This window comes from Pithys albifrons, chromosome 22, assembly GCF_047495875.1.
Source record: "Pithys albifrons albifrons isolate INPA30051 chromosome 22, PitAlb_v1, whole genome shotgun sequence".
Lineage (NCBI taxonomy): Eukaryota > Metazoa > Chordata > Aves > Passeriformes > Thamnophilidae > Pithys > Pithys albifrons.
Window position 1 is genome coordinate 5,927,959 of NC_092479.1, and position 24,128 is coordinate 5,952,086.

At 40.3% G+C, this 24,128-nt stretch overlaps 1 protein-coding gene across 3 annotated transcripts in view; it reads right to left on the minus strand.

Moving 5' to 3' along the window:
• PRKCZ (protein kinase C zeta) overlaps nt 1-24,128 on the minus strand; it is a 37,628-nt gene that overhangs the window by 8,874 nt on the left and 4,626 nt on the right. For 2 of the 3 annotated variants that reach the window (XM_071575614.1, XM_071575613.1), the window contains exons 3-12: nt 23,422-23,543; nt 21,472-21,561; nt 21,034-21,084; nt 9,303-9,388; nt 6,796-6,927; nt 5,537-5,618; nt 5,267-5,319; nt 3,131-3,319; nt 718-815; nt 303-389 (exon numbers count right to left, since the gene is read on the minus strand). In XM_071575614.1, coding sequence (XP_071431715.1) covers nt 303-389; nt 718-815; nt 3,131-3,319; nt 5,267-5,319; nt 5,537-5,618; nt 6,796-6,927; nt 9,303-9,388; nt 21,034-21,084; nt 21,472-21,561; nt 23,422-23,543 — 990 coding nt within the window. Of the gene's footprint in view, nt 1-302; nt 390-717; nt 816-3,130; nt 3,320-5,266; nt 5,320-5,536; nt 5,619-6,795; nt 6,928-9,302; nt 9,389-17,403; nt 17,631-21,033; nt 21,085-21,471; nt 21,562-23,421; nt 23,544-24,128 lie in introns of those variants that run through there. The other variant, XM_071575615.1, reaches the window with a different exon arrangement.

Below are 24,128 nucleotides of genomic sequence, written 5' to 3' on the forward strand. Positions count from 1 at the left end.
TATTAATTCAACATAAATTAGGTAGAATAGTTCCATCTTCTATCAGCAGATCAAAGAGGCACTATCTAAGTATGAAGCAAAAAAGAGTAAATAGAAATAACTGATATTACTTATCAACTGCTTGCTCTCTCTAAAAAAACCCATATCCTTCAAAAAAATAAAATTAACATTTCTTCCCAGGACAGGACATTCTAAACTCAAGAATCAAACTTTAATTATTTTTTTATGGAATAAATTTGTTAAGTGTACAAACATCAGACCAGCACAAGACAAGCAAAGCACTCAGGTGGGTCAGGAAATACCTTGCATGTTCTTCAGGAAGCTTCCTCTGCCGTTGCATATGAAACATGAGGTCTCCCCCATTTACATACTCTATGACAAGAAACAATCTGAAAGTATATAACACAATTAATGCATTCCAAGGGAACTCTCAGCACACTCCTGACCCTGCCCTGGCCCTGCTCAGTGGGACATGGTGATGTCTCTGGGCTGCTGTTCCACCCCTGGTGCTCAGGGAGGCAGAACAGCTCCTGCCCTCCCCTGTCTCCACTCCACAGCCCTGGAGCTGCCTGTGCTGAGCACGGAACCCCTGACAGCTCCAAGGATTCCTCCCCCAAACCCCTGCCTGTGATGGCAGTGCTCGGGTTTGCTCTGGCAGGAGCAGTTCAGCACAAGGACCGAGGTTTTCAAAACAAAAGAATTTCAGATCTTTCTTACCGACTCGTTGTTTGAAAGCATGAATGTAAACCAACTAGGAATGGGTTACTGGATGCCTGTTCAAACACATGTTTCTCTGTCTGTACCCAATCAATATCCTGAAATAGAGTAATTGAACAATCAGAACTCCTGCTGGATAACCACTGTGGGTATCCCCAGAAAACAACTGAGCATCTGTGCTGCCTTACATACACCTGCATTGTTACACCTTCTTCAGAAAGACAATACCCCCTGAAAACCTGGAGGAAGTTACTGAACATTGTCATTCAGTTGTATATTCAGCAGTTTCTTAACCATTTAAGAAAGTTTGCACAGAATTTAAGCCATTACCAATACCAAACACCTGCAGCATTTGATACACTGCTCATTCTGCTGCATGGATATAAATTCAGTTCTTAGATAAATAAGTCCTGATGCAACTCATGCCAGTAACACACAATGAGAATCTGCAGTTTTCAAAAGGTTCAAATGAACTGAACTTCTTCTCACCTGAAATTCAGATTTAATTAAATGAAACTACCAAAACCTGCTTAGTTGGTCCAGTCAAAATCATTGAAAGCATCACAAAGACCTTCAGTAAGAAGTCCTGAATACCCAGTGCAAAACCATATAAAAACCTACCACAGTTTGAATGTGCTGCAAAACTCAGATCCTGGTAACAAAGCACTTAGGCAGTACTTCATATAACCATACACAGTTTAAACCTTACAGTTTGGGCTGCAGATAATTCACCCTTCCTGCAATAACTGATCATGTGCCACCCTGCAAACACTCAGCCCCCTACCAATATACTAGAAATATAATTGTTCTAAAAATCCAGCAGATACTTTCAGCTTTTCAACCAATCTGGAGGCAATAAATGCAGAGACAGAGACCAGGCCTTCCAGGCAGGGATGGACAGTGAAACTCAAGTCTCAAAGGAAACCAAGAAATGTTGCTACTAAATTGAGTAAATCAGTTACTTTTTGTGTTCAGACACTCATGAAGACAGAACACCTTGGAAGGGTAAACCTGGGTCCAAACATGGGCCAAAAATCCAATTTTGGATAAAGCAATAAATATGACCACTTCTTTTTGGTTTTACTGAATGAGCTTCTCTTTAAAATAACCCCAGTTAATTAATCAGTGCACTTGTGTAGTCAGGCAGTAGGACTGCACTAGTGCACCCCTGTTAACAAAACAGCACAGAAAACTCACAGCCCAGGTATTGGATTTGCTTCTGTCTCACTTCTCTGCACTATCAACCAGTCCCTGGAAAGCACAAGCTCATTTAAACAGGCTGATCCTTGCTAGGTAATTGATTTTCTTTCTCCGTGAAACACTTACAAGGTGAAATTTCCATTACTTGCACTATCTCATGCACTCCCAGAATTCAGTGGATTTCCTATCAATGCCCAGAATTTCATTATGTAGCCTATCTCAGAGAAAAGCCAATTAGCTCAATCTTCTGTGTAATTATGAGAGCCACTATTCAAGAAAGCCTTTTCTCAACTACCTCTGGTTCTCAGAAACAGCTGCATAACTCATGGAACAGCACTTGGCTTTTGCTTCCACCTTCTTGGAAAAAACACGTGGTAAAAGGGAAACTGTAAAGAAACCACCCAACAGTCTCATCTTTGTTCCTAAAAAGAAACATCAAACCAAGAAAACTGAGCCCAGCCCCTGGAATAGTGACAAACATGACAGCCAGAGCAACTGACTGAAACTACCAACACAAATAGGACCTAAAATATTGTTTGGGGCTTTTTTCCCCAAGCATCCTATTTCAAAAAATTGTGAATATTACAGGAAAAAGATGAAGAATTGTTGGGATTTCTTTTCCTTTTTAATTTTCATTTTTCCCCAAAAAACTTGTGCATTTGAGATCTTGTATTGAAACAAAAATTCAACAGGATTTTGAAAATAATGGAGAAATGCAGATTTCTGAGGCAAACAGAACCACGGGGACCTCCAATGGCAGTGGAATAATTTCTGAACTCATGGAAAACACATTCCAGAGTCTCTTGCACACAAGCTCCACCACTGTGACTGCAGCAAGAGCTTCAGTTCCTTTTCTAACATACAGACAATGCTTTTGGCTTGGAAAACATCTTTGTTTTCTTTCAAAATTAAGTGCACAAATTCCACCCCATTTGTCTCATCACTTACAGATTAGCACATTCAGGTTGGAATATTTAATACATGATTCCTACTAAGACTACTAATAATTGTTACTAAAATAGGGGACATTTCTCAGATCTCCCCCTGGTGCTTCATGCAGACAGTTGATGACAAACAAGTTCAAAAGCCAAAAAAACTTCAAGGACAGCAGAGTTGTCTGAAACATGAGCTGCTTGCTTAGTTGAGTGGGTTTTGTTCAAACATACTAAGTTTTGATAACATGTAACAGAGTGCAATTAGCACAGCCTTTTACCTCATCATCATGGACCAATTCCTTTTTCACCACTTTCATAGCATAGATCTGATCATTCTTTTTTAACCGAACGAGAAGAACTTTGGCATAACTCCCACGGCCGATCACTCGGATTAAATCAAAGTCCTGGAGTCCAAGCCCCTGAGAAATCTTAATTCCATCCATTCCATCAATGACTGGTTTGATATCCTGTATAAAGAGAAACAGATGCTGGAAACAGAAGACATTTCCATAGCAAGTAACTATTAAAGCAAAGAGATCTTTCAGCACTGGGCAGGATTTGCTGAGGTTGCCTGGCCCTGGCACACAGATCTGAGTGCTGATTAACACTTTTTTTGGAAATGTTTGGTTTCTGTTGGTTTTGCTCTCACTAAAAGTTACTGTTTTTTCAAGGCAGCAGTTCATCCAGTGAAGCATTTTGGCATTTCCCCTTGGAAAGCAGAAGGCAAGGCCTTGAGAAATGAGGTCTGATTCAAATTCTTGAACCTCAAGCCATGTAGAATTTCCCTTTCTACTGCAGTGAAGAGCATCTTTCAATTCTGACAGGTACTGTAGGACCAATTAATAAAGGCTATCCAAAGATAAGATGGATAAGGAAACACTAATTTGCTAATGAATAGCCTGCCTTGGCTTCAGTTTCTGTGTTCAGTTCACCACAGTTTTAAGGAGAATGAAGATTTCCAACAGGTGCCTGGAAACATATGGAAGCAGATCTCAATTTCTCAAGTGTGAGAATTTGCAGGAAATATTACACTTTGAAGAAAGTTATTTTTAAATTCATTATTTACAAAAGATAAATTGTATCATCTTGACTCCTTGCTGGAATTAGGTATGAAAACGTGGGACAGAAGATGGAGCAGCTGAACCAGACAAAAGCAGCAGGTCCCTGGGACATTCCAGGTTTTACCAATCTATCCAAGGCTTTGACACACTTCTGTGGCCTATTTTTATCTGACCTCACACTACTGTACTTGCAGACAGATCAGCATTCTGTGGAACTATGGAAAGTATTTATATAAAGGATCTTGATCTAGGATTGACTGCTATTAGAAGAGATTGCTCTAAGCTTAAAGATTCTAGTCAAGGCTCCCAGAATGCCAATTCCTGCCTGTAGGTGCCTGAGATTATCTCAGCACAGCTCAAAGGAAGGTGGGACAATCAGAGCAGCATCACTCGGGGCAGGTGAGCAAACAGCACCCCTCTAAATTTCAACACAAACTGTGTCTGCCTGAGCACTAAACACAGCAGAAGTCAGCAATGAAAATTATCTGATGTGGTTTTAATTTATACCCTTCCATCTTTGAATTTGAGATAAAATCTAAAGACATGACTGAAAATAAGGCTGTCACCCAAGAGCAGAACTAGTCATGTGTGATAGGAATGGTAGTGACAAGCATTGTAGTGGAGGGAAAGGAAAAAGGTGGAGCAGAGGGGAATGTGAATATTAGACCAAAGCCAGTGCTCTGCAGAGTGCACCCTCTTTAAACATGCCAGAAGCATTTTTAAAACAAATGGCTTGAAGCCCTTTAGAATTGAAGCATATTTGGATTTTCCAGACTGCTTTAAGGGAATAACATTCTTGATGTGCAGAGATTGTGTCAGACCTTCTATAAAAGAGCTGAAAAAAATGAGTTCAAGTGTATGTTACTCTACTTGTATTTCCACAAGAGCTGCCTATAAAGCACTGGGTATTACAGATATGGAGCCCCTCAGAGGGGTGGACAGTTAATGGATTATCAGTCTGATCCAACTGCCACACCAACAGCCTGAGGGTGACAGAGGGTGCACATCCATTAGGGACAGCACACAAGGCAATGGCAAAGCCACCATTTGTTGCAAGGACCAATCAAGTCAAACCCTCTGCTAAATCACTGTTATTCCAGCACAAATGAAAGGGAGGAAAAAAAAAAAGAAAAAAAGGTATCTTGGATCATGATTGGGGTGATGAGGTAAATATAGATGAAATCTGAAAAAAATCCAATAAAAATGGCTAAAAGAATTATAACTTTCAGAAAAACAACCCAGACTTTTTCAAAAGGGAGCATAAAACACAGGACAAATAATCAGCTATTTTATAAAAAGCTGAATGATCAGCAGAATGTAAATAGGAATTGCAAAAACATTTTAAAAACGTACCTCAGAGTCATCTTTAATGGTGTCATGTTTCCGGTTTGAAGGAATGTAGGGAACTGGAAAAGAAATCCAAGCAGTCTGGTTACAAGGGCCTTCACTAGAAATAATCTTCAAAATTGGTAAACAAAGATGCTTTAGAAGCTTTGGGTCAGTTTGCTTTAAATACTACAGGACCTTTGACCAGACTTTTCCACTTCATTGTTGTAATCAGGAGGAGTGAAAACTGGGCCTCCAAATGGGGAAATACGAATTCCAGGGTAGCAAAGTACTCACTTCCATCAGTTTCTTCTGAGGGGAGATCAACTTCATCGTTTTTCTCACCTATCCGAGGTTCCTGGGAAGGCATGACCGAATCCTTGCACACACAGGAGTCACACAGGAAAGACAAAACCACAGTGGTTATGCAGCCCCTGCTAACAGACCATGTCTTGCCTTTTAACTACAGCTCAGCAAGAGCCTCACACTTGTATCTTCCAGAATGAAAACTGGGGTTTGTAGAAATTATTTCTGAATCTAAACACTTCTGAATATTAATATTTTGTAATGCATGACAAAACCAGCCTACCAAAAACTGAATGCTACACATCAACCATTCTCTGCAATTACAACAGATATTTAGAATGTCTTCAAAAAGAAAGAGTGGTCTATTTTACTGCAAATTCAAACTTTTTTTCTCTGTAAGACTTCTGAGTCTGTTTGACATGGAGCTACAACAAAGTAAACACTTGAGCATGATGATACAGACTCCATTTAGAGCACGGGCATCCTTTCCTGCTTGGTGAAAACATGAATTGTTACTCATTATGCAAGGGCATTGCACAAATTGGTAAAGATCACAGAAGGAGAAAGTTTGATGTTGCATGTGGACACTGGTCTCATTCATGAGACAAGCAGGACTATTCCAGGAGGAGCAGCAACAGGCATAAGTTAATTGGCAAAGAATTAGTAATGCCAAGGCAAGTCACAGGAAACACCAGTAAAGAAAACTACTGGTTTAAGTTTGGAGTTAAAAAAAAAAAAAACATGATACAAACACCAGTGAAATACTGAGGATGAGCACAGGAAAGGGCTTAAAGTTTAGGGAAACACCAGCACTGCCACTGGAATACATGAGAACAGCACTGGAGAAACTGAGGGCAAGAGCAGGAAAGCAACAAGCCTGTTTACAAGCAGGACTGCAAACCCCACAGAGTGCCTTGGTTCTCAAAACATTCCCACAGGCTTAGAAGGAACAACTGCTAAGATTGTCAGTGACAACTCTATCTGTCTGTAAAACACAAAATGTCTCAAGGAGAAGTAAAATTCAAGCTTGAGCACACTCAAGTCATATCACAAGCTTTGTTCTCTCACTTTGTCTCTGCTCACAATCCACAGGCTCATCCTCCACAGACATTTGAGAAACTGAAACCCAGACACTGCCATGGGTGATAAATCTACAGCCACGCACAGCACTGAGTTACTCAGGGGACACACCCACAACACAACACAGGTCAGGGTGAACCACCTCAGCTTTGTTGGGCCTCCAAACTCACCATATGCCTTTTGCAGGTCAGTGGGACAAGGATGTGACAACGTTTATGGACCAACAGCTTGCAGTTGATACACTTGTAGCCTTGCCTTCCGAGCCCCCATATCCTTTCGCTGCACTGGCCACAGTACGCTCTCTGAAAGGCACAGAGCAATCAGCAACTCAATCATCAATACAATTAGCAATCCCTCTCGGGAGGGGAGTCGTTATCCAGCAGCGAGAACCCATCCTAGTCACCTCACAGATGTTCCATAATAATAATTTTGGAATATCCACTTTCAGAATAACTGAAGGTTACACTTCACCCTCAGAATTCAGCTAATTGCAGGTCTTTTATAATAAAGAGTGTTAACAAAACAAATATCTCAAGCATATGGAACACATTCCAGGGCAACATCAGCACATCATTTGTAGAGAATAAGTATGTTTAGAATTGCAGGTTCCAGCAAAGGTCACCCAAACAAAGCTGCCCAAAATCATGTACAAGAAGGACCCAAAGTGACTGTTCTGGGGAACACTGACAGCAAAAGTTACTAAAGTATAAAAAACACTCTATACCTGCATCTATACCCTTTAACAGTGGTAGAACATCAGTAGAAACTGCATAAGTAAAACTCAATATCAAGTCTGATGTCAAACTTCTGGCTGTTGCACTAAACATCAAAAATCTATGGTCTTTTTTATACATGCAACAAAACAGCACCTAAACAAATTAAATCCAAATGAGGCCAAATGAGGAAACCAGACATCCTGCTGCTGGCTTCACCAGGACAGGTTTTTAAATCATTTTTGCAGTGTATGTGGGCTGTGGTAATTTTATCCACTGGACCCAAAGTCCCAACAGCACTTCTTGTATTTTGGTAACTTGTAGAACACAAGACTTAACTACACCCCCCTCATCTGCACAGCCAGGGGAAAGGGCAGCACAAACACAAACTGCACTGCCCAGGGCAAAGGAAAAAAAAGCAAAAATGTGCTGCCTAATGAGAGGGGAAGATTGGACATGTAGTGCCACCTCTGCCAAAATACCTGCCCACCAGACTTCCTTCAGTTTTCTTGTACAGGTTTTGCAGCAGTCACATTAAGACTAAATAAAAATCTCTCAGGCCCTGGAAGGAGGGGCAGCTCCCAAATTCCTTCAGAAATACAGGTAACCCTTTCATACGTCTCCAAAGCACATAAATCACAGCCAGAACAGAGTGTTAAATCTTTGCATTACATTCACAAGATCGAAGTTTAGATTTTTGCATGGGTTGATTTATGTGAAAAAGTTTAAAAGAGGTTATTTTGAAAAAAGGAATTAATCCATAAGCTACTCCAGTCTTTAAAAACTGTCAATATTAAAATTTGGTATCTAATTCACTAATATAGATATGACCATAATTTATTAGCAATTTATCCATTTTAAAGTCACATTTTACAGTTCATGTCAATGTAATTACTGACTTCAGTTGGATGTGGTTTGTTTTCTGGCTTTGTATGACATCATTTGTATGATGTCATTTGTATGCAGATATAAAAGCAGTCTTGTTTAGGATTGTGACAAGGAGGAATCCTAAACAGGTATCAAAAACTCTCTGTGTATATTCAGATTGGCCTAAGTTCAATTAAAACGTCATTATAGATAACACTATGCATTATTAATGTGGCAAATATGCAGTCACAGTGCTTCAAAGAAACATGTTTTAACTATGTAGCAAACAAAGTATATCTTTATTGAGTTGCACAGCATATTATACAAAAGCATAATTCAGATGTACAACATATTTTTCACATATGTGGTGAAAAGATACTGAGTTTTCAGAGGATTTTCCTGCTTTCAATGCAGTTTTGAGGTGGGGAATGTTTGAAAAAGGCTAATTTCAGTTAAAGAAAAATAATTACTGCTGAATGAAAGAGTTAACTGTCCTCACTGACCTCAGTTTTGTGTGGAATTCCCCAAAGTGCACACCACATCTATATATATGCTGCAATCCTCAGGCATAATGGGATGAGTGAAGGTGTCTCAGCCTTAAAGCTACACTCACTTTTGTGGATTGACTCAGATTCTCCCAATAGAGCTGTTTTAGCTCAATAAACCACATTTTGAACTCTCAGATTATGCAGTACCTCAGATTCTAAACAGTTAAAGCTCAATCAAGAGCTGTAACTTGTAAGAATGACACAAAGTCCTGAAGGGAAGAGATTATGCTAATGAGCAATGCCCATCACAGCAGAGGGAGAGGCTGCTCCAAGGATGCACCGTTCAAATAGTCACAAACCCAGGTTTTTAGAGACATTAAAAATAAATGATTTCCACCAATCCTCCATTAACTCCTCCCCAGATTCAAACACTTCCAAGTTTTCCTGATCGTGACCTGAATAACACGGCACAGACCAAAATGTCCCATGGACGAGCATCTTGCTGCTTTCCCTTTCTCTCCAACACCCCAGCACAGAACAAGCACAGCCTGGCAAAAACAATGAGCCCAGAACATGAGGGAGCCCCAGCGTTGCCCTCACAGTACTCACTCTGTTAAAACGTTTGGCTTGGAACAAATGCCCATTCACTCGGTACAGCTTCCTCCATCTTCGGGCTCCCCGGCGGTAGATGGATTCTAGGGAAGAGACCAGGAGGGTGTAAGGCAGCAGCATGGCAGCCCAGCGGCACCACACACCCCGTGCCAAGCAAGTTGTGCCTCAAAACAATCTTGCTTTCCTAAATATCAACGCACAGCGCCAGTCCCGGGGGATTTGCGGGTTTCTAAGGCAGCCGTGAGTGACAGCCCGGGCAGGATGTGCTTTCCCCGCTGCCTCTCCCTTTCCTCCAGCCCTGTCTCCTTCCTCACATGATCATAATCCCGTTACAGCTCCAGCCCAGGTGAGAGGGACAGTGCTGGTAAAGAAACGGCTTCCTCGGGGAAGTGACGCTGCTGGTCTCACTGGCCCCTTCCCACGGACACACAAAGGATCCTTGGTGCTCCAGATACACAACATTAAACATGTTACAAATCTGCAGTTACGTTATTTGACCTCAGTTTTATCTTGCCATTAAAAATTACCCAAAATATTTCTTCTGCTGAAGCAGTTCAAGTGCAGGTCTGCAATTATTTTTAATATATTCCAAACATAACAAGGAATCATTTAATCTCTTTAAGCCAGGCTTTGCAAGAGGTCAAACATGACACTACCCAGCACTGACTCCAAGTTACTTTTTTTGTCCCTGTTTACACACAGATGAGCAATTTTTGTGTAGTTGGTTAATTAAAGTTTGATATTTAATATTAAGTGTTGTGCCACAGGGGCCCCATTTAGAGCTGCTCACAGCAGCAGTGGGGACACAGCCAACCCCAACACACAACTGGATCAGGAGCTTCCCACAGCAGGTACAGGTGGAGACTGGGGGGTATAAAGACTCTCAGAGACTTCACTGACAAACATTCTGACAAAGCATCAAACGGTAAATTTATAATCCTCAGAAATTAACACAATTAACTTTTCATCTTTAATGTTATTTTCAAGTTTTAAACATCCACACCTTAACAAAGATGGAGCCTTTCCTGAACAGAAAGACACTCAGACATTTTCACAGTCAAATGTTAATGCGAGTAGTAAAAGTTTCTTTGTTGAGAAGTTATTCCAACATTATATGGAGCAAGCCCAAACTCACAGGCTACTGACACACCATGTGTGAACACTGCAATACTGGGGCTGATTTTAGATACTCTATTTTTGTCCTTCCAAAGCAAGACACATAAAAGCTTGGAAGTTTCTGTGACTCCACAAATCTACAGTGCCAAATCCCCAGATATTCATACCCCCTCTATTTGCATGTGCAAATGTTTACTGTGCAAGCATTTCACACAGATATTGCACTATTAAATGAATTGGTAACAATTTTTAACTGAAATTATGCCCAAAACCAAACACCAATGAAAAACTCTTCTACCATTTGTAGGGTGACTTCTCACCAAGAGAAAGAAATCTTCACAAGGGTTTTTTTTTCCCAAATAGTTAATTAATTCATTAGACAAAGCACCATATGGAGGCAACGTAATACATCTGTGATCTGAACACGAGCTTATCACTGACATGAGGAATATTAAGGGAATGATAAGTTACCAAGCAGCTTGTGCTGATGCAGTCTGTAAATAGAGGAGCCAGTCACCTCCCTAATTAATGATAAATATTAAATCAAAGGCAGGATTTTGTATCATATACTTGTGAGGCAACAGTTTAACAAAAACTGAGCTTAATACAGAAAAAGCAGGAACTCCTACAATTTACCCCTGGGACTGCCAGTGGTTCAGTGCAGGGGCTGAGGCAAATCAATCCCAATTCCCCACCTCTAAAAGAGGCCAAGGTAAAAAATGAGAAATCTGTGAGCATTTTAAGACACCTTTATATCACATCTTCTATTATTATTACACAGTAAGATTAAATTATATGACAAAAAAACATTCTTGTTCACTGAGGATACAAAACTGGGACAAGTGGCTGATCCACCACAGGGTTGTGCTGCTGGAGAGGCCTCAACCCCTGGAAAATCCAGCAGGCAGGAACCTCAAGGAAGAGGTCATCCTCCCTAGAAATTCCCTTAAGGATAATGACAGGTTATAATGAGGCGTTTGGGGTTTCAGTATCACTTGTTTTGAAACATTATCAGCTGTAGGAATCCTCACCAGAGCTCTCCTAGATCAAAGAAACCACGCTGAACAATAAGCAGATTCATAGACAGCATTAAGTGTATTCCTTGAACTAAGAAATGATTTATTGTCAGTGTTCAGTGATGTGTGAACAGGGCTCCAACCTCAGTTTGCATCTCACCCCTGCCCCTCACTGGGAAAAGGATACTTTTGAACCCCAACAAAATGTTTGAGTACATGTTTCCAGAACAGTTCAGAATAAAACAAGTAAGGGATTCTTGATAACCAAGAAATAAACCAGGTTTCTGCAGCCAGGATTGATCCCAGCCATTTATAAAGAGGAATGCACCACAAAAGCCTATTTAATTACTGTGCTTAATGAAAAGGGCCACTTTTTCATTTATTTCACAGTACACATCAGTTAACTCATTAAGGAGTTGGAGTGAGCTGCTTGCAGGCTGAAGGAGATATCACACCCCTAATTAAAATCATCTTTCCTCTCTGATGAATACTAAACACAGGCCTTTCCTAACAGAAAAAATCCTTCTGAATCCTCATTTGTATGTGAAGAGGTTTAGAGAAAAAAATCAAAGTATCTTTTAAGCTGTTAACAGAGATAAATTTTTATTGGGGTACATAAATAAATATTCTAACAACAAAGAGCACACTGAACTTTACCTACTTCCACAATTGGAAAAAAAACCAAACAACATTTTTCAAGTTAAGATTACAGGAGAAATAAAAATACTCAAACCAAAATACCTAAAAAGCAGTGGGAAACTGGCTGTTGCTGCTGTGCAATTCTTCCCTCTGTTGTTGTCAAGCTGTGCTCTTACATCACTACCACTGATGCAGAGGGAACCTTAGAAATATCTTTATTATTGGCTTTCTAATGACACTCATTAGGGTTGGGGTTTTTTTTTACAAAACTTTAAATAAATACAATCGTGGATATAAATAGATGAGCAATTCATCTGTTGTTGAGAGTGCACCCCAAATTAACTCATGTACAGAAGATACAACCCCAGCTCCACAATGGCCTGCACAGAAAGGATGGGGGACCTTTGCCTTTGAAAAGGTCACTTGGAGCAGTGGGGAGGAATCAAAGGCAGCACAACCGTTCTCCAAACGACCCAGTACTGGTCACACCAATGAATGGCAGAAGATGCCACAGAAACGATTCCCACTCCACTTGGATTTCCAAACACAACTCCAGGCTCTGCTTTGACGTGATCCAGCTCTAATGAAGCCTGTTCCTATCCTGAGCACAGAGAGGTAATTTGCTATTGCTGCAAATCATTTCTCAGAGATTAATACAACTTGTTTACAGGCCAATTACCCGCCCTGCCAGCTGGACACTTCCAGAATGCCCAGTTTTTGTTTTGTTCTGTTAATGTTGTGCTGAGCACACAAGTGAGCATTCTTTCAAAACCAACTCATGAATTACAAGGGGGAAATTGATATTGGTATTTCAGATATAGAGAATTTCTTCATCAAATCCGGTCTAAAGATAGAACACAATTTGGGAAGATAAATTATAAAAGACCTTGACAGGACATTGCTTCATATCTGTTACTTAGTTTGTTGCAAATAGTTAAACTGAAACAATAAAACTTCTTTCTGAGGAATGTAAAAGACATACATGGGATGGGTTAACTGAGCCTTTTTATTATGAATAAACTTTTTATGTAAAATAGAAGTTAGAAATTGAGGAGTATCCTTAACAATATACAGATATTAAGTACTCCATCCTCTTGCAGTTATTGCAGTCAGAGGAAAGCTTTTTTTTTTTTCATTTAAGACTGATTTGCAGTTGAGAAACCATCTCCCCATCCTCCTTTTCCAACACACACTAAAATTAACTACAAAGTCAGATCAACCTCTATTAAAAAAAAGCACAATTAAGACAGCAACAATGACCAAGGAAGGGCAGGACCCACAGCATCAGCAGAGAACCAACAAGGAAACAAATCTGCCTCACAGAACAGCAATATTTACCCAGCATTTACTGCAACACAGTTGGAACACTGCGAATATCCTTCCCCACTGACTTAGGAGGGGTCAGTGAGTCCCCCTGGGCCTGTGGGGAGAACACCTGTCCTCACACCCAGCTCCTCCTGCCCCAGCTCCTGCGTGCTCCCACTCCCATCCTGCTGCTAAAATGGCTCCGGGCCACTGCAAGGTGACAAGTCACATCACAGAGACAATGCCACAAATAAAACAGAGCTAACAGCTCACTTGGAGCAAGGCACTGACTCAGAACTCGATGATTTCATGGGAAATGTATCAGATGTACTTGAAAATAACACAATAAAAGTATTCCAAGTGTTAGTCAAGAAATCCTCACTAAATTCAGTCACTGGCTGCTGCCCCAGCAGTGACAATGTCCTGGTTCTGAGCACATCAGGGACCACAACCTGCTGGATGTCCTTCCAGCCCCTCATGCTGCGTTCTGCAAGGCTGTCCCAAGCACAGGATAAAATGATGCTGGATTTGCTGCTTTGAATTAAAAGAACATGTAATGAAAAGGGCTAGAAGACAACTGGTGATGCTTCAGAGTGGTTAACAACTTTGTTTAGGAAAGAAAAAACTTCACATTTTCCCTCCTCTGACTGGGCTTTCCATGCAATTTTAAATTCACACCCTTCCTTCCATGATGTGCAGTTGGCTCCTCTACTTACAAAGTCACAATAGTCACATGCACCCCAAAATCAAACTTGCACTGCAGGGTTAATAAAAGTCCAAAGGCTTCTTTTGATCACTGCATCATTTATTCTCCCAAAATAAAAGTCACTTTCATTAAAAGATTTACCACAATGAAAACTGAATTGAATGTTCTATGATCATCATTGAAGAGCTGCATTAAAATGTTTAACCAAGCTGAAAGAGTATGAACCAGTACTTGAATTATTTAATTCTTTAATTTAGCTCAGTGATGAAACAGATCAAAATGAAGTTCTGAACATTTAAGCAATCTGTGGCATCTGCATCCACTCTGCAGGCCACTTTGTTTCTTGAAACAAATTTCTGTGTGTTAGTACAGACATGAGGAGCACTTTCTATTGTAAATAAACCCCTGGTAACAGAAAGCCTCTGTCTTCCACACATCCTGGAATTACCAAAGGAGGCAACCAAAGAAGTGAAGAGCAACTTAACCTCCTCCACTCCTCGTCCTGTAGGAAACTGTTAACTGATTCAGCTTAATCCAAGCCAACCAGGATTTTTAAATTAATTGTACCATATTCCATCAGTTGTCTTTTTCCAAGTTGAAGTCCTGGCCTTTTGTCTCCTTGCACTGAAACTTTCCACTGGCCTGGCCTGTACACCCAAACTACCCCTTATTTCAGAGTTACTTGTGCAATTCTATCTGTACTCCAAAGTGCAATTGCACATGAGGCTGATCATCACAGAACTACCAGAATTCTCCAGAATCCATGCTTAGAATGAAATTCAAATTTAATTCATTTTTTATCAGAGTTGACAAAGGGAAAAACAGGGAGTCCTGTGCCACTCACAGGGCATCTGTACTGCTTTACTGAAGCATAAGAGAGAACCTAAATTATTGGAAGAAGCATAGAATAGCGTTATTATTATTATTATTATTATTATTATTACAAGCATGTAATTGGAAAAGTCAAGAGGATCATACCAACATCTTAAAGTATCATCTTCAAATAGTTCCTGGTTGCCTTTAAATATTCCCCCAGCTAACAATTCAAGGGCAAGCCCTTACAGATGCAGAGGAAATGGCAGTGGAACTCCAGAGTTACAAATGAGGCACTTTCTTGTCAGTATTGACTCAGTTTCCCTCTCCCCACTCCCCGCCTTCCCCGTGTGGTTTGAGGACGAACTGCACAGTTTGCTCACCCCCCACTCCCCCGACAGCAACTGAGGCTCTCTGTGCCCCTCCTTCCAGCACGACTCAGGTTTGCTGCCTTTTGCTTTATTTGCCATCCATTCCTGTGGCACAGCAAGCCCTCAGTGGCTGCACAACTGCTCTCACCCCGAGCCCCCCAGGGCTTCCCTCCCAGTGCTCTCTGTTCTGAACGAGCACCACTTGAAGTCTCACACAAGATCTGGCTCCTCACTGAGCAGCTCTGAAATCCAGACCAGCACTGAAAGGCCCATTTACCTGCCCTGCAGGCCCTGCTGCTGTTCTGTGGCTCAGTTAAACACTCAAAACCATGGCTTGCATAGAGCAGCCAATTTCAGAAAGTATTACACACAACCCAAGTATAATAATGTATAATTAGCCATGACCATATAATTTAGGAGGTTACATATTAAAAGCTCTTCCAAGCTACTGAAACACACAGGCCTAAACAAGGCTTAACAGGCTCACAGATGTTCACTGATACCAACAAAACCAAAAAGCTTCACCATCTTGCCCCTTTAGCTACCCCATATGCCTTTACATCAAAAGTGGACTTACCAGCTTATGAGAAAATATGAGAGGTAACACAAGGAGTGGAATGAGACATTACATCAAAGGGAAGTTTCCTAAAACCAGATGACATCCTTTCTCCATCATTAGAGTACATTCTGAGCAACAGCTCGGGAGTGTGTGGAATAAATAAAAATGAACACAGGCCATTTGCTATGACACCTTAAAAACTAGCCCAAGCATTCTTTATTCCATTCTATTTTTATAGTTTACAAATAGGTCTATAAACATCTGCCAAGGCATCCAGTACCTTCAATTAAGGGCAGATCTCAAAACTCACAATCAGACTTGTGCTTTGTAATTTTATGCATCCATTATCCAAAGGAAGGCCTAGCCCTTTATTCTTCAATGGATGTTTCACAGCTAAGAAAAATGTTGAAATTATTTTAGAATTAAAACCATGAAATGATTATAAGCAAAGCAGACCTTAAACTACAATTCTGTTTCCAGTAACTTACGCTGCCTCACAATCTGTCTGTTTTTCAAATCTGTCACGTAGGACACAGACACAGAGCACAGCTAAGACACAGGAAGGGATTTCAGGTATTCTTGTCAAACTATGACACAGCTGTTTTCAAATCCTAAGCAAGAATATCTTACACTGAAATAGTACAATTCCCCCCTCCCCGTCAGTTCAATTACAAAAACCAGGAGAGGGTTACTAGAGATTCAAAACTGCCTAATTATCCAGTGCAATCCAATCTACATCTTCAGAACAGCCTCTATGGTGGCAATAGTTCCTTTCTTCATTGGGGGATTAAATTGGTTCACGTGCTCTGAATAACCTAATCACTGCTGCCAATACAGTAACAAATGAAGGGAAAAACCTGCCTTATGAACTAGAAAAATATTTATAGGCCACACTACTCCACCAAGAAGCCTTTTAGTGCTATTTCATAGTATCGGGCAGAACGTAAAGCAAAATCCAGTATCTATACCTAAAATAAAAAGCCTACAACAACAATTAAGTTCCTAAGATACCTTTACTCAAGCCTATGATGAAATTTTCAAGAAAGATGGCTTGGGGGAAAATGAAGTCCAAACACCTAATGCTAAAATACTGAGCAGATAAACAAAGAGCATAAGAGACATGCACAACACAGTGTAATCATTACCAAAAAAACAAGGCAGCAAAATCACCCAGAAATATCAGATAATAAAAACTGTACTTACACATTACAAACATCTTCATTTTCTTCTCTTAATTAATTTAAAGGTTTCCTAGTCTGCATGCCTCTATTTAATGAAGCCAACAGCAAAACAACCCTAAAATTTGCTAGCACTAGCTACCCAAATACAAGATGAATTTCATTATTAAATACACAGATCTATTTGTTAAGCAGAAGTGAACTAGCACAGTTTATTCTGACAATATGAGAAACTAAGTAAACCTTAATTCAAAACAAGCATTTCACAATTAAAAAACATCCATCTATGACAATCCACTAAGCAGAATTCAACAAAAAGGCCTCAGAAAACGATGGTTCTAAATCATTAGTCTTTACATCAGCAATCTTACAATAACCAGGCCCTGAGCACATACCATCAGGGTTTTTTGGATACATTTCTTTCATTAATCTCCAATATTAGCAGCAGCAGCATCACTCACTCTTCCATTCCTTTCCTCCTAAAACACATTCCCCAGGAGTCCTTTCAATGCAATTTTCTCAGCATTTCCGAGGTCTCTGAGCCACATCCCTATGCACAGAGGCAGCAGGAATGTCTGCATTTGTAACAATCCATGGCTGCAAAGGAGGCTGGCGGGCAGGGCGCCTGTACCCGAAATGCTGAGTTCTGTGCTCTCCTGCAGCACACGCACACACAGCCCGTGCCACGGCTCCCACAGCACCCACAGCGGGCACAGACCCCCGAGAAAACATGCAGTACTCACTGGATTCTATTCTTTAGCCTCTTCAGCATGGAATTCTTTACAGTGTAGTAGCAATGAAATGGAACATTTTCCCTTTATTCCACGGATGCCGCTGTGTGAATACCATTAGATACCAAGGACAATAGGCAGGATCAGCTCGAACATTAAGAGCAAATATTTAATGGAAGACTGGTTACCCCCGTCTCTCCCTTTCACATCTCTGCCTCATGTATCCAGGCACGGGTGGTACTGGCTCCCTTGAGAGGCTGTAGCGAGCAGCTGAGGCACAAACTAAAACATGGCATGGATGTCAAGGAGCTGATGTCACCAAAACAAGCATTTCTCTGATAAAACCATCAATTCCGTTAGGGAAGTCCTACAAATCGATAGGAATTGTTCAGCTGAATGTGCTGTGTTACACAATGCACTGCAGCACCAAGAGTGATAAACCACAGCAAGATCTGTCAGCATAAATAAGCTGAGACTACAATAACTAAGTTATAAAAGTGCCAATCAGACGCCGCGATCCACAGCGCGGCACCACCGAGGGTGTCGCTTCAGGGAACAGGACAGAACACACCAAACACCTCCAACAGCCTCCTTTAATATCAACTCCACAAAAAGAGCTAATCTACCAAAAAACCTAAAAGTATTTGTAAATCCAAGACTGGTCTAACAGTCTGCCATCTTTATCAGGAAGCAGCACTCAAGCACCCAAGGCTCCAGAGCAGCAGGTGCTGGAAGCGCCTCACGGAGGTCACAGGCAGAGTCTGGGAGGAGATGGGAGAGGTTCCAGACATCCTGTCACCTCAGCAGGGCAGCACTGCCAGCCCAGGGGACAGGGGAGATGAGGGGAAACTGCTGCTTGTACAGCAGCTGTGCATTTACAGCAGGATCTGGGTCTGGTGCCAACAGAAAAGTGCAAAAATTCAGGAGCAAAGGAATCCAGAGACAATTCAAGTGTAGACACTGGAGCCTGTGTGAATTCTGTCTCACAGACAGCAACACTTCAATATAAGAAGAAAGGTTCTTCAAGCACGAAAATAACTTTTCTTAAGTCATGCAAATAGAATTATTAGTCACATGGTTTATTCCATTAATGGGTTACATGCTTTTATTTCAAGCTTTGCTGGCTGGTACAAACTCAAAACTGTATCAACGTAAGAAAGTTGAGGATACCTGGCAACTGTATCATTAAATTTCAACATAAATGGAAACTGCTCAGCATGTATTTCTGCACTCTTCCAAAGCAGTTGTTCTGAAGGAGCTGGAAAGAAAACCCTACAATTCTATGGAAATTCACTAGAAAAAATTTGCAATTCAGAAGATCTCATACTACTGGAAAGAGTCACTCCATGGCCTAATAAGAACACGTCTGAGCAAAGGATTTCAAATGGAATTATTTCACAATTGAGTAGTTTTATTTGAAAACTCCATTTCAATCTGTCTGAAGTTCTGTAACAAACCAACAGTCCACACTTAGACACTGCTAATTTAAGTAGAAGCCCATTTTGGATAGAGCAGCTACTTCACTGTTTATTTGTCTCTGGAAAAAACCTGGGGCAATCTCATAAGCTCCTTTATAGTGTAAACACGATGGTCTAGAAAAGTACATAATATTCTCACTTTTAAAAGGATTTCCTATAACTACAGTGATAAAGTAAGAACTTGAAACATGATGAATATTTTCTGAACAAAGGACAATATTTTACTCCTGACAAAGTAGTCTTTGATACCACCAATACCAGTAACATTTCCATTCAGTCCAAGTGCAATGCAGATGTTTGTAGCTAACAAGCCACAACAGTGAATGCATTAATTGATGCTAAATTTCAATTTAAAAGGTCTGTTGCAAAAAATAGTCACATCTAGGCCACAAGATCCCATTTCCATGCAGGGCCCATGGATGCAAAGAGGCAAATTAATTGATTAAGTCATGAGGAACCTGACCACAAATCCCTTACTGAGCACCTCCTACTAAACAGGCTTTTTAACCAACCCGAGTTTAATTCAACGTGACCTGTAAAACCATGGAGGGAGAAATACCCTACAGACACAATAACCAGGTCAGCTGAGACCCTCTCAGCTGTGGCTCCTGCAGCTCATCTCATGGCTTGAGAGAACTAAAACTTGTCATAAATTAACACAGAAAACTTTTCTACTAGAATATCTACACCCTTAATGAGTTCATTAAATTAGGTGTCTCAGGGATAATTTCTTTAACTCTTCTAATCAGTGTAGAAAAGTCTTTATTTCTCTAATTGGCTGAAAAAGGACAGCAGATAGCACTGCACATCTACTCTTCTTCTTTCTAAAAGACAACTTTAATAACTTGGTCAACATGAAAACCTGGCTAGTTTTTACACTTAACCTTTCATCTACTGTAGTTTAAATGTGAAAAATCACATTTGAACTGTAATATTGTTGTATTTATTTCATCTCACTCCATCTTTGTGAAAGTTTTCAATGGAGCAACCATTAATGTTAATTCTCTAATTAAAAATATCCACCATTACCAGTGCACTACACATTTTTGCCCAGTCAGTTAAACCCTGATCAAACAAGTGCTCTTCTCTAGTATGCATTGCTTGGTTTTATATGCAATTAATTTTATCTCCTCTTGTATTTTCCAAAGAGAAGAGCAAAGGTCCTTCAAGTTCTTCAGTCAGCTTTTCCTCACACTGCTTTGAGCAGTCAAGCATCATCTTGTACCTCTGGCACCCAATTATTCCCATTCCTTTCCTTAACCTTTACCAAGATATGAACTAATGTCCTGATGCCATCCCCCTGTAATGAAAAGTGACTATCCAGCCATTTAATCCTTTTATCCCTGTGCAGCTCAGGCTATTGAAATACAGGTAAACCTTATCAATTACGTGTCCTTCCTCTGGAGGTTTATCTACCTTTCACAGGATTATTTTTACAGAGATTAATAACCTTTTTATTAAAATGGCTGTATCTCCCTCTGCAGTACATCATTTCTTTGCCCTGCAAGTTTAAAAACCCAAAAGAACCACAAAAGCAAAAGCCCATGTTCCAATGGGCATCTCAAATCCTGTTATCTCTTTCTCCCAACACATCAGCTACTGGAAACCAGTATGAATCCTCAGACATTAAAACACTGTTACAACATTGATTTATGTGATTTCTCTGTTGACAAAATATCAAACATTTTATATTCTTTCAAGAAAACAAAACAGATAGACATGACTGCAGCACTAGGTTATGAAATATTTTAATATATTTCTTTTCCACATGACTGCAAAAAATTAGCTAAAATTTGGAAATATTTTTAGTACTCACTATCTTCTCCTGGACAAGGCATGCCGGGCTTCTCTGGAATACTTGGGAAAACTAAAACAAAAACATTAGATTTTTAATATAAAAGATTCTTGGCAGTCCTTTTTTCTTGATTCTTGAATATATTTACAGAGAGACAGTTTCTGGGAGCCTTTAAATAATTCTGCATGAGAAATGATATAATCAAAATCTGGTTCCAGACTGGCAGATCTTACACTGGAGTAAAAGCATTAATGAATCTGTGCAGCTCAGAACTCCAAGCCCCCTCAAAGTCTGCTGTGCAGGTTCAGCTTTGGGCTCCACTTTCCCCTCACAACACCAAAGAGCAGGGCACCAGCTACACAAAGAATGTTACTGACAGGCAAAGGAGTTGCTTCAGCCTCACACTTGAGCAGCTGTTGGGCTTATCAAAGACAGGTTCCTGAACTGTGCAATACTTGCCATGAATAATCAACCCTTCATCCCTGTTCTGGCAGTACAAACGGAAGGCTTCCTCCAGCTCCATCTGAGACGAGATGGTACAGGGGTCACCTGACAAAAAAAGCAGCACACAGACAGATTTAAGACTGAAGAATTAAGTGGAGAATTTCAATTAGTCAGTACAAAACATACCAGCCTCAAGAACTGCCTTTCTTTCAATCACTTGGTACTAAGCTGGCACTTTGATTGAAGCCTAATACAATTTTTCCTTCCAATTTTATCAAAACTGAGTAATAGAACTATACTTTGGTCTGCAACAGGATATTCACTTTTGTATTTTGTTAGATATGCTGAAAGAACCCCCATTTTCCTGTCTGCTTGTGGTCACATTATCAGCATTACCTTGTGAGAGTTATTTTTGTTAAAACTCAGTAATTAATCCATAAATCCACTTAAGCAGACACACGTAAAGTACAGAACGTCACAATGCACTGAGAGCAGGCAAATAAGTGAGGGTGTCACCCTGACCCCCTGCCCTGTGGAACAGCCACCCTCACCTTCCTGAGCACACCCTGTGTGACACATGAACTTGTGATACACAGGCCAAGTGATGATACCACCATCAATCCACATGTAATCAAGTAAAGTCTGATTTCTTATTTTTAAAAACTGTCTTATTTTGTAAAATGATCCATCCAGGGCCCATCTACTGCTCTTTGAAGGCCACTGCTGTTAATGGTCTATAAATACTGCAATAATGCAACATGAAAGACAAAAGAATTATTTGTACTGCAATCAACAATCCATATTCACTATATGTTTATGGGATTTAATTATGAGTGAGCTATTCATAGTTCAAACATTTTGGATCTTGTCAAAACAAAAAAACACTATAAAAGCACAACAGAAAATCTATTTTCTTCAGCTCTTGGTAGGTTTTCTTTATTCATTAAGCCATCGGCAATTGTTTGCTTTTAGTTAGTTCAAAGAGAACATCTGTTTGTGCAATCAGTCAAATGAACTTAAATTCCATGTGGCAATAAGTGGAAACACTCACTTGTAAGCAGAAACAGAATAACTCACAAAACCCGTGAGGATTTGGGACAGCCAGAACAGCACATTGGCTGAAACTGAGCAACTCAGAGCCAGGAAATGGAAAAAGGGCTGTACAGGTTTTTATTCAACTGACACTGGAGGAAAACACTTATTAGAGCTGCAACTGAAGAGATTTGTTGTTTTAATTTCAGTGAGCCTCACAAAGCCAGTGCAACAGATAGCAGGACTCATGCCTTAAAACCCTTCAACGCTGAACTCCTGAGGTTTTCTTCCTCCCTGCAATAATCTTCCTTTATTAGCAGGCATGCAGTTCAGAGAGCTAAGCACAGGCAGGGTAATTATGCTCCATGCCCTTCTGATCAGGTTACTTTTTATTACATCACCATGAAAATGAAGGTTAGAAAACTGAGGTTAGCAGAGTTGCCACTGTCTTTCTTGGTAATCAGAAGAGTAAAATTTAAAAATAATTGATATTAGTTCTTTGTATCTCAAAAAGGACTGAATCTTACTGGACTACAGGCCACCTCCTTCCTCAGGCATTACCTAGAAATGTGATTGACTCAAACACTCCTCAGCTAAGAGAGCAGTACAGGCTACTGATAGAAAAACCAAAACACACAATTACAAACATCAGCCAAATCAATTTTCCCATCTTTCTGTATTCAGTTCTACAGGTTGTGCACACCGTGGCTTTGACAAGGTGCAGACAAAGCCTTCACTCCATGGAAGGGAATTCAAGTGCTACTGCACTCTGAGTTCCCTCCTTTCTAAGACAGGGTTCTGTGCTTAGATATTTAGAAACAAACAGTAACTCCAAGATATGATATTGGTTTGTACAAGTTTCCTCAATGCCCCTTCTCTGTCCCACAATGAATGATAAACCCAGGAGTGCCCAAGTGGTATTTCAGTCCACACCTTCATCATCAATCCACTTGAGGGTAATTGGCTGTTCCTGCTCCAAGTTACACATCTCGTGCACTTCGTCACAAAGTTCATCATAGCTCATCGAGGCATCCAAGTTTGTTATCAGGATGTCCCTGCAGGAGATGAAAACATGGGGTTTTACCAGGAAATATCTGCATTAGCCTGTGTATTCCAGCAGTTCCACCTATGGACACCAAGCTGCAGGATCACACCAACAGGATGAGCACTCCTCATACAAAGTGCTCCCACTCTGTTACCAGGATCACATCTCACAGTGCTTACCTTCAAAAACATACTTTAGTACAGAGGAAATAACTGTGTTAATCACCTATCTTTTAATTCATGTTTACTTGGGTGAGCCAAGTTCCCATATTATAATTATCAGCCTTTGAAGTGTCATTAAAAAAAACAAACCAGCGGCTTTAGGAAAAATTATTTTTTTAATCCAGGTAGTTCTTCCATCAGGAGATAAGCAAAATCTCAATTATTGTAAAATCCTTTTAAACTCTGGGCTTTTCCTCACAGCCACTGCTAGAGAGGAAGCTTTGATTAGGTGAATTCTCACAGGATGTAATGACAAGAAAATTCAGGTAAAATCTTACTCAAATTCTGCACCTTGTGCTCTACTTTTACAGTGTTTTAGAGAATGTGAACCCTGTACTCAGGCATTTGTGACAATAACTCTTGTTATAATGGAA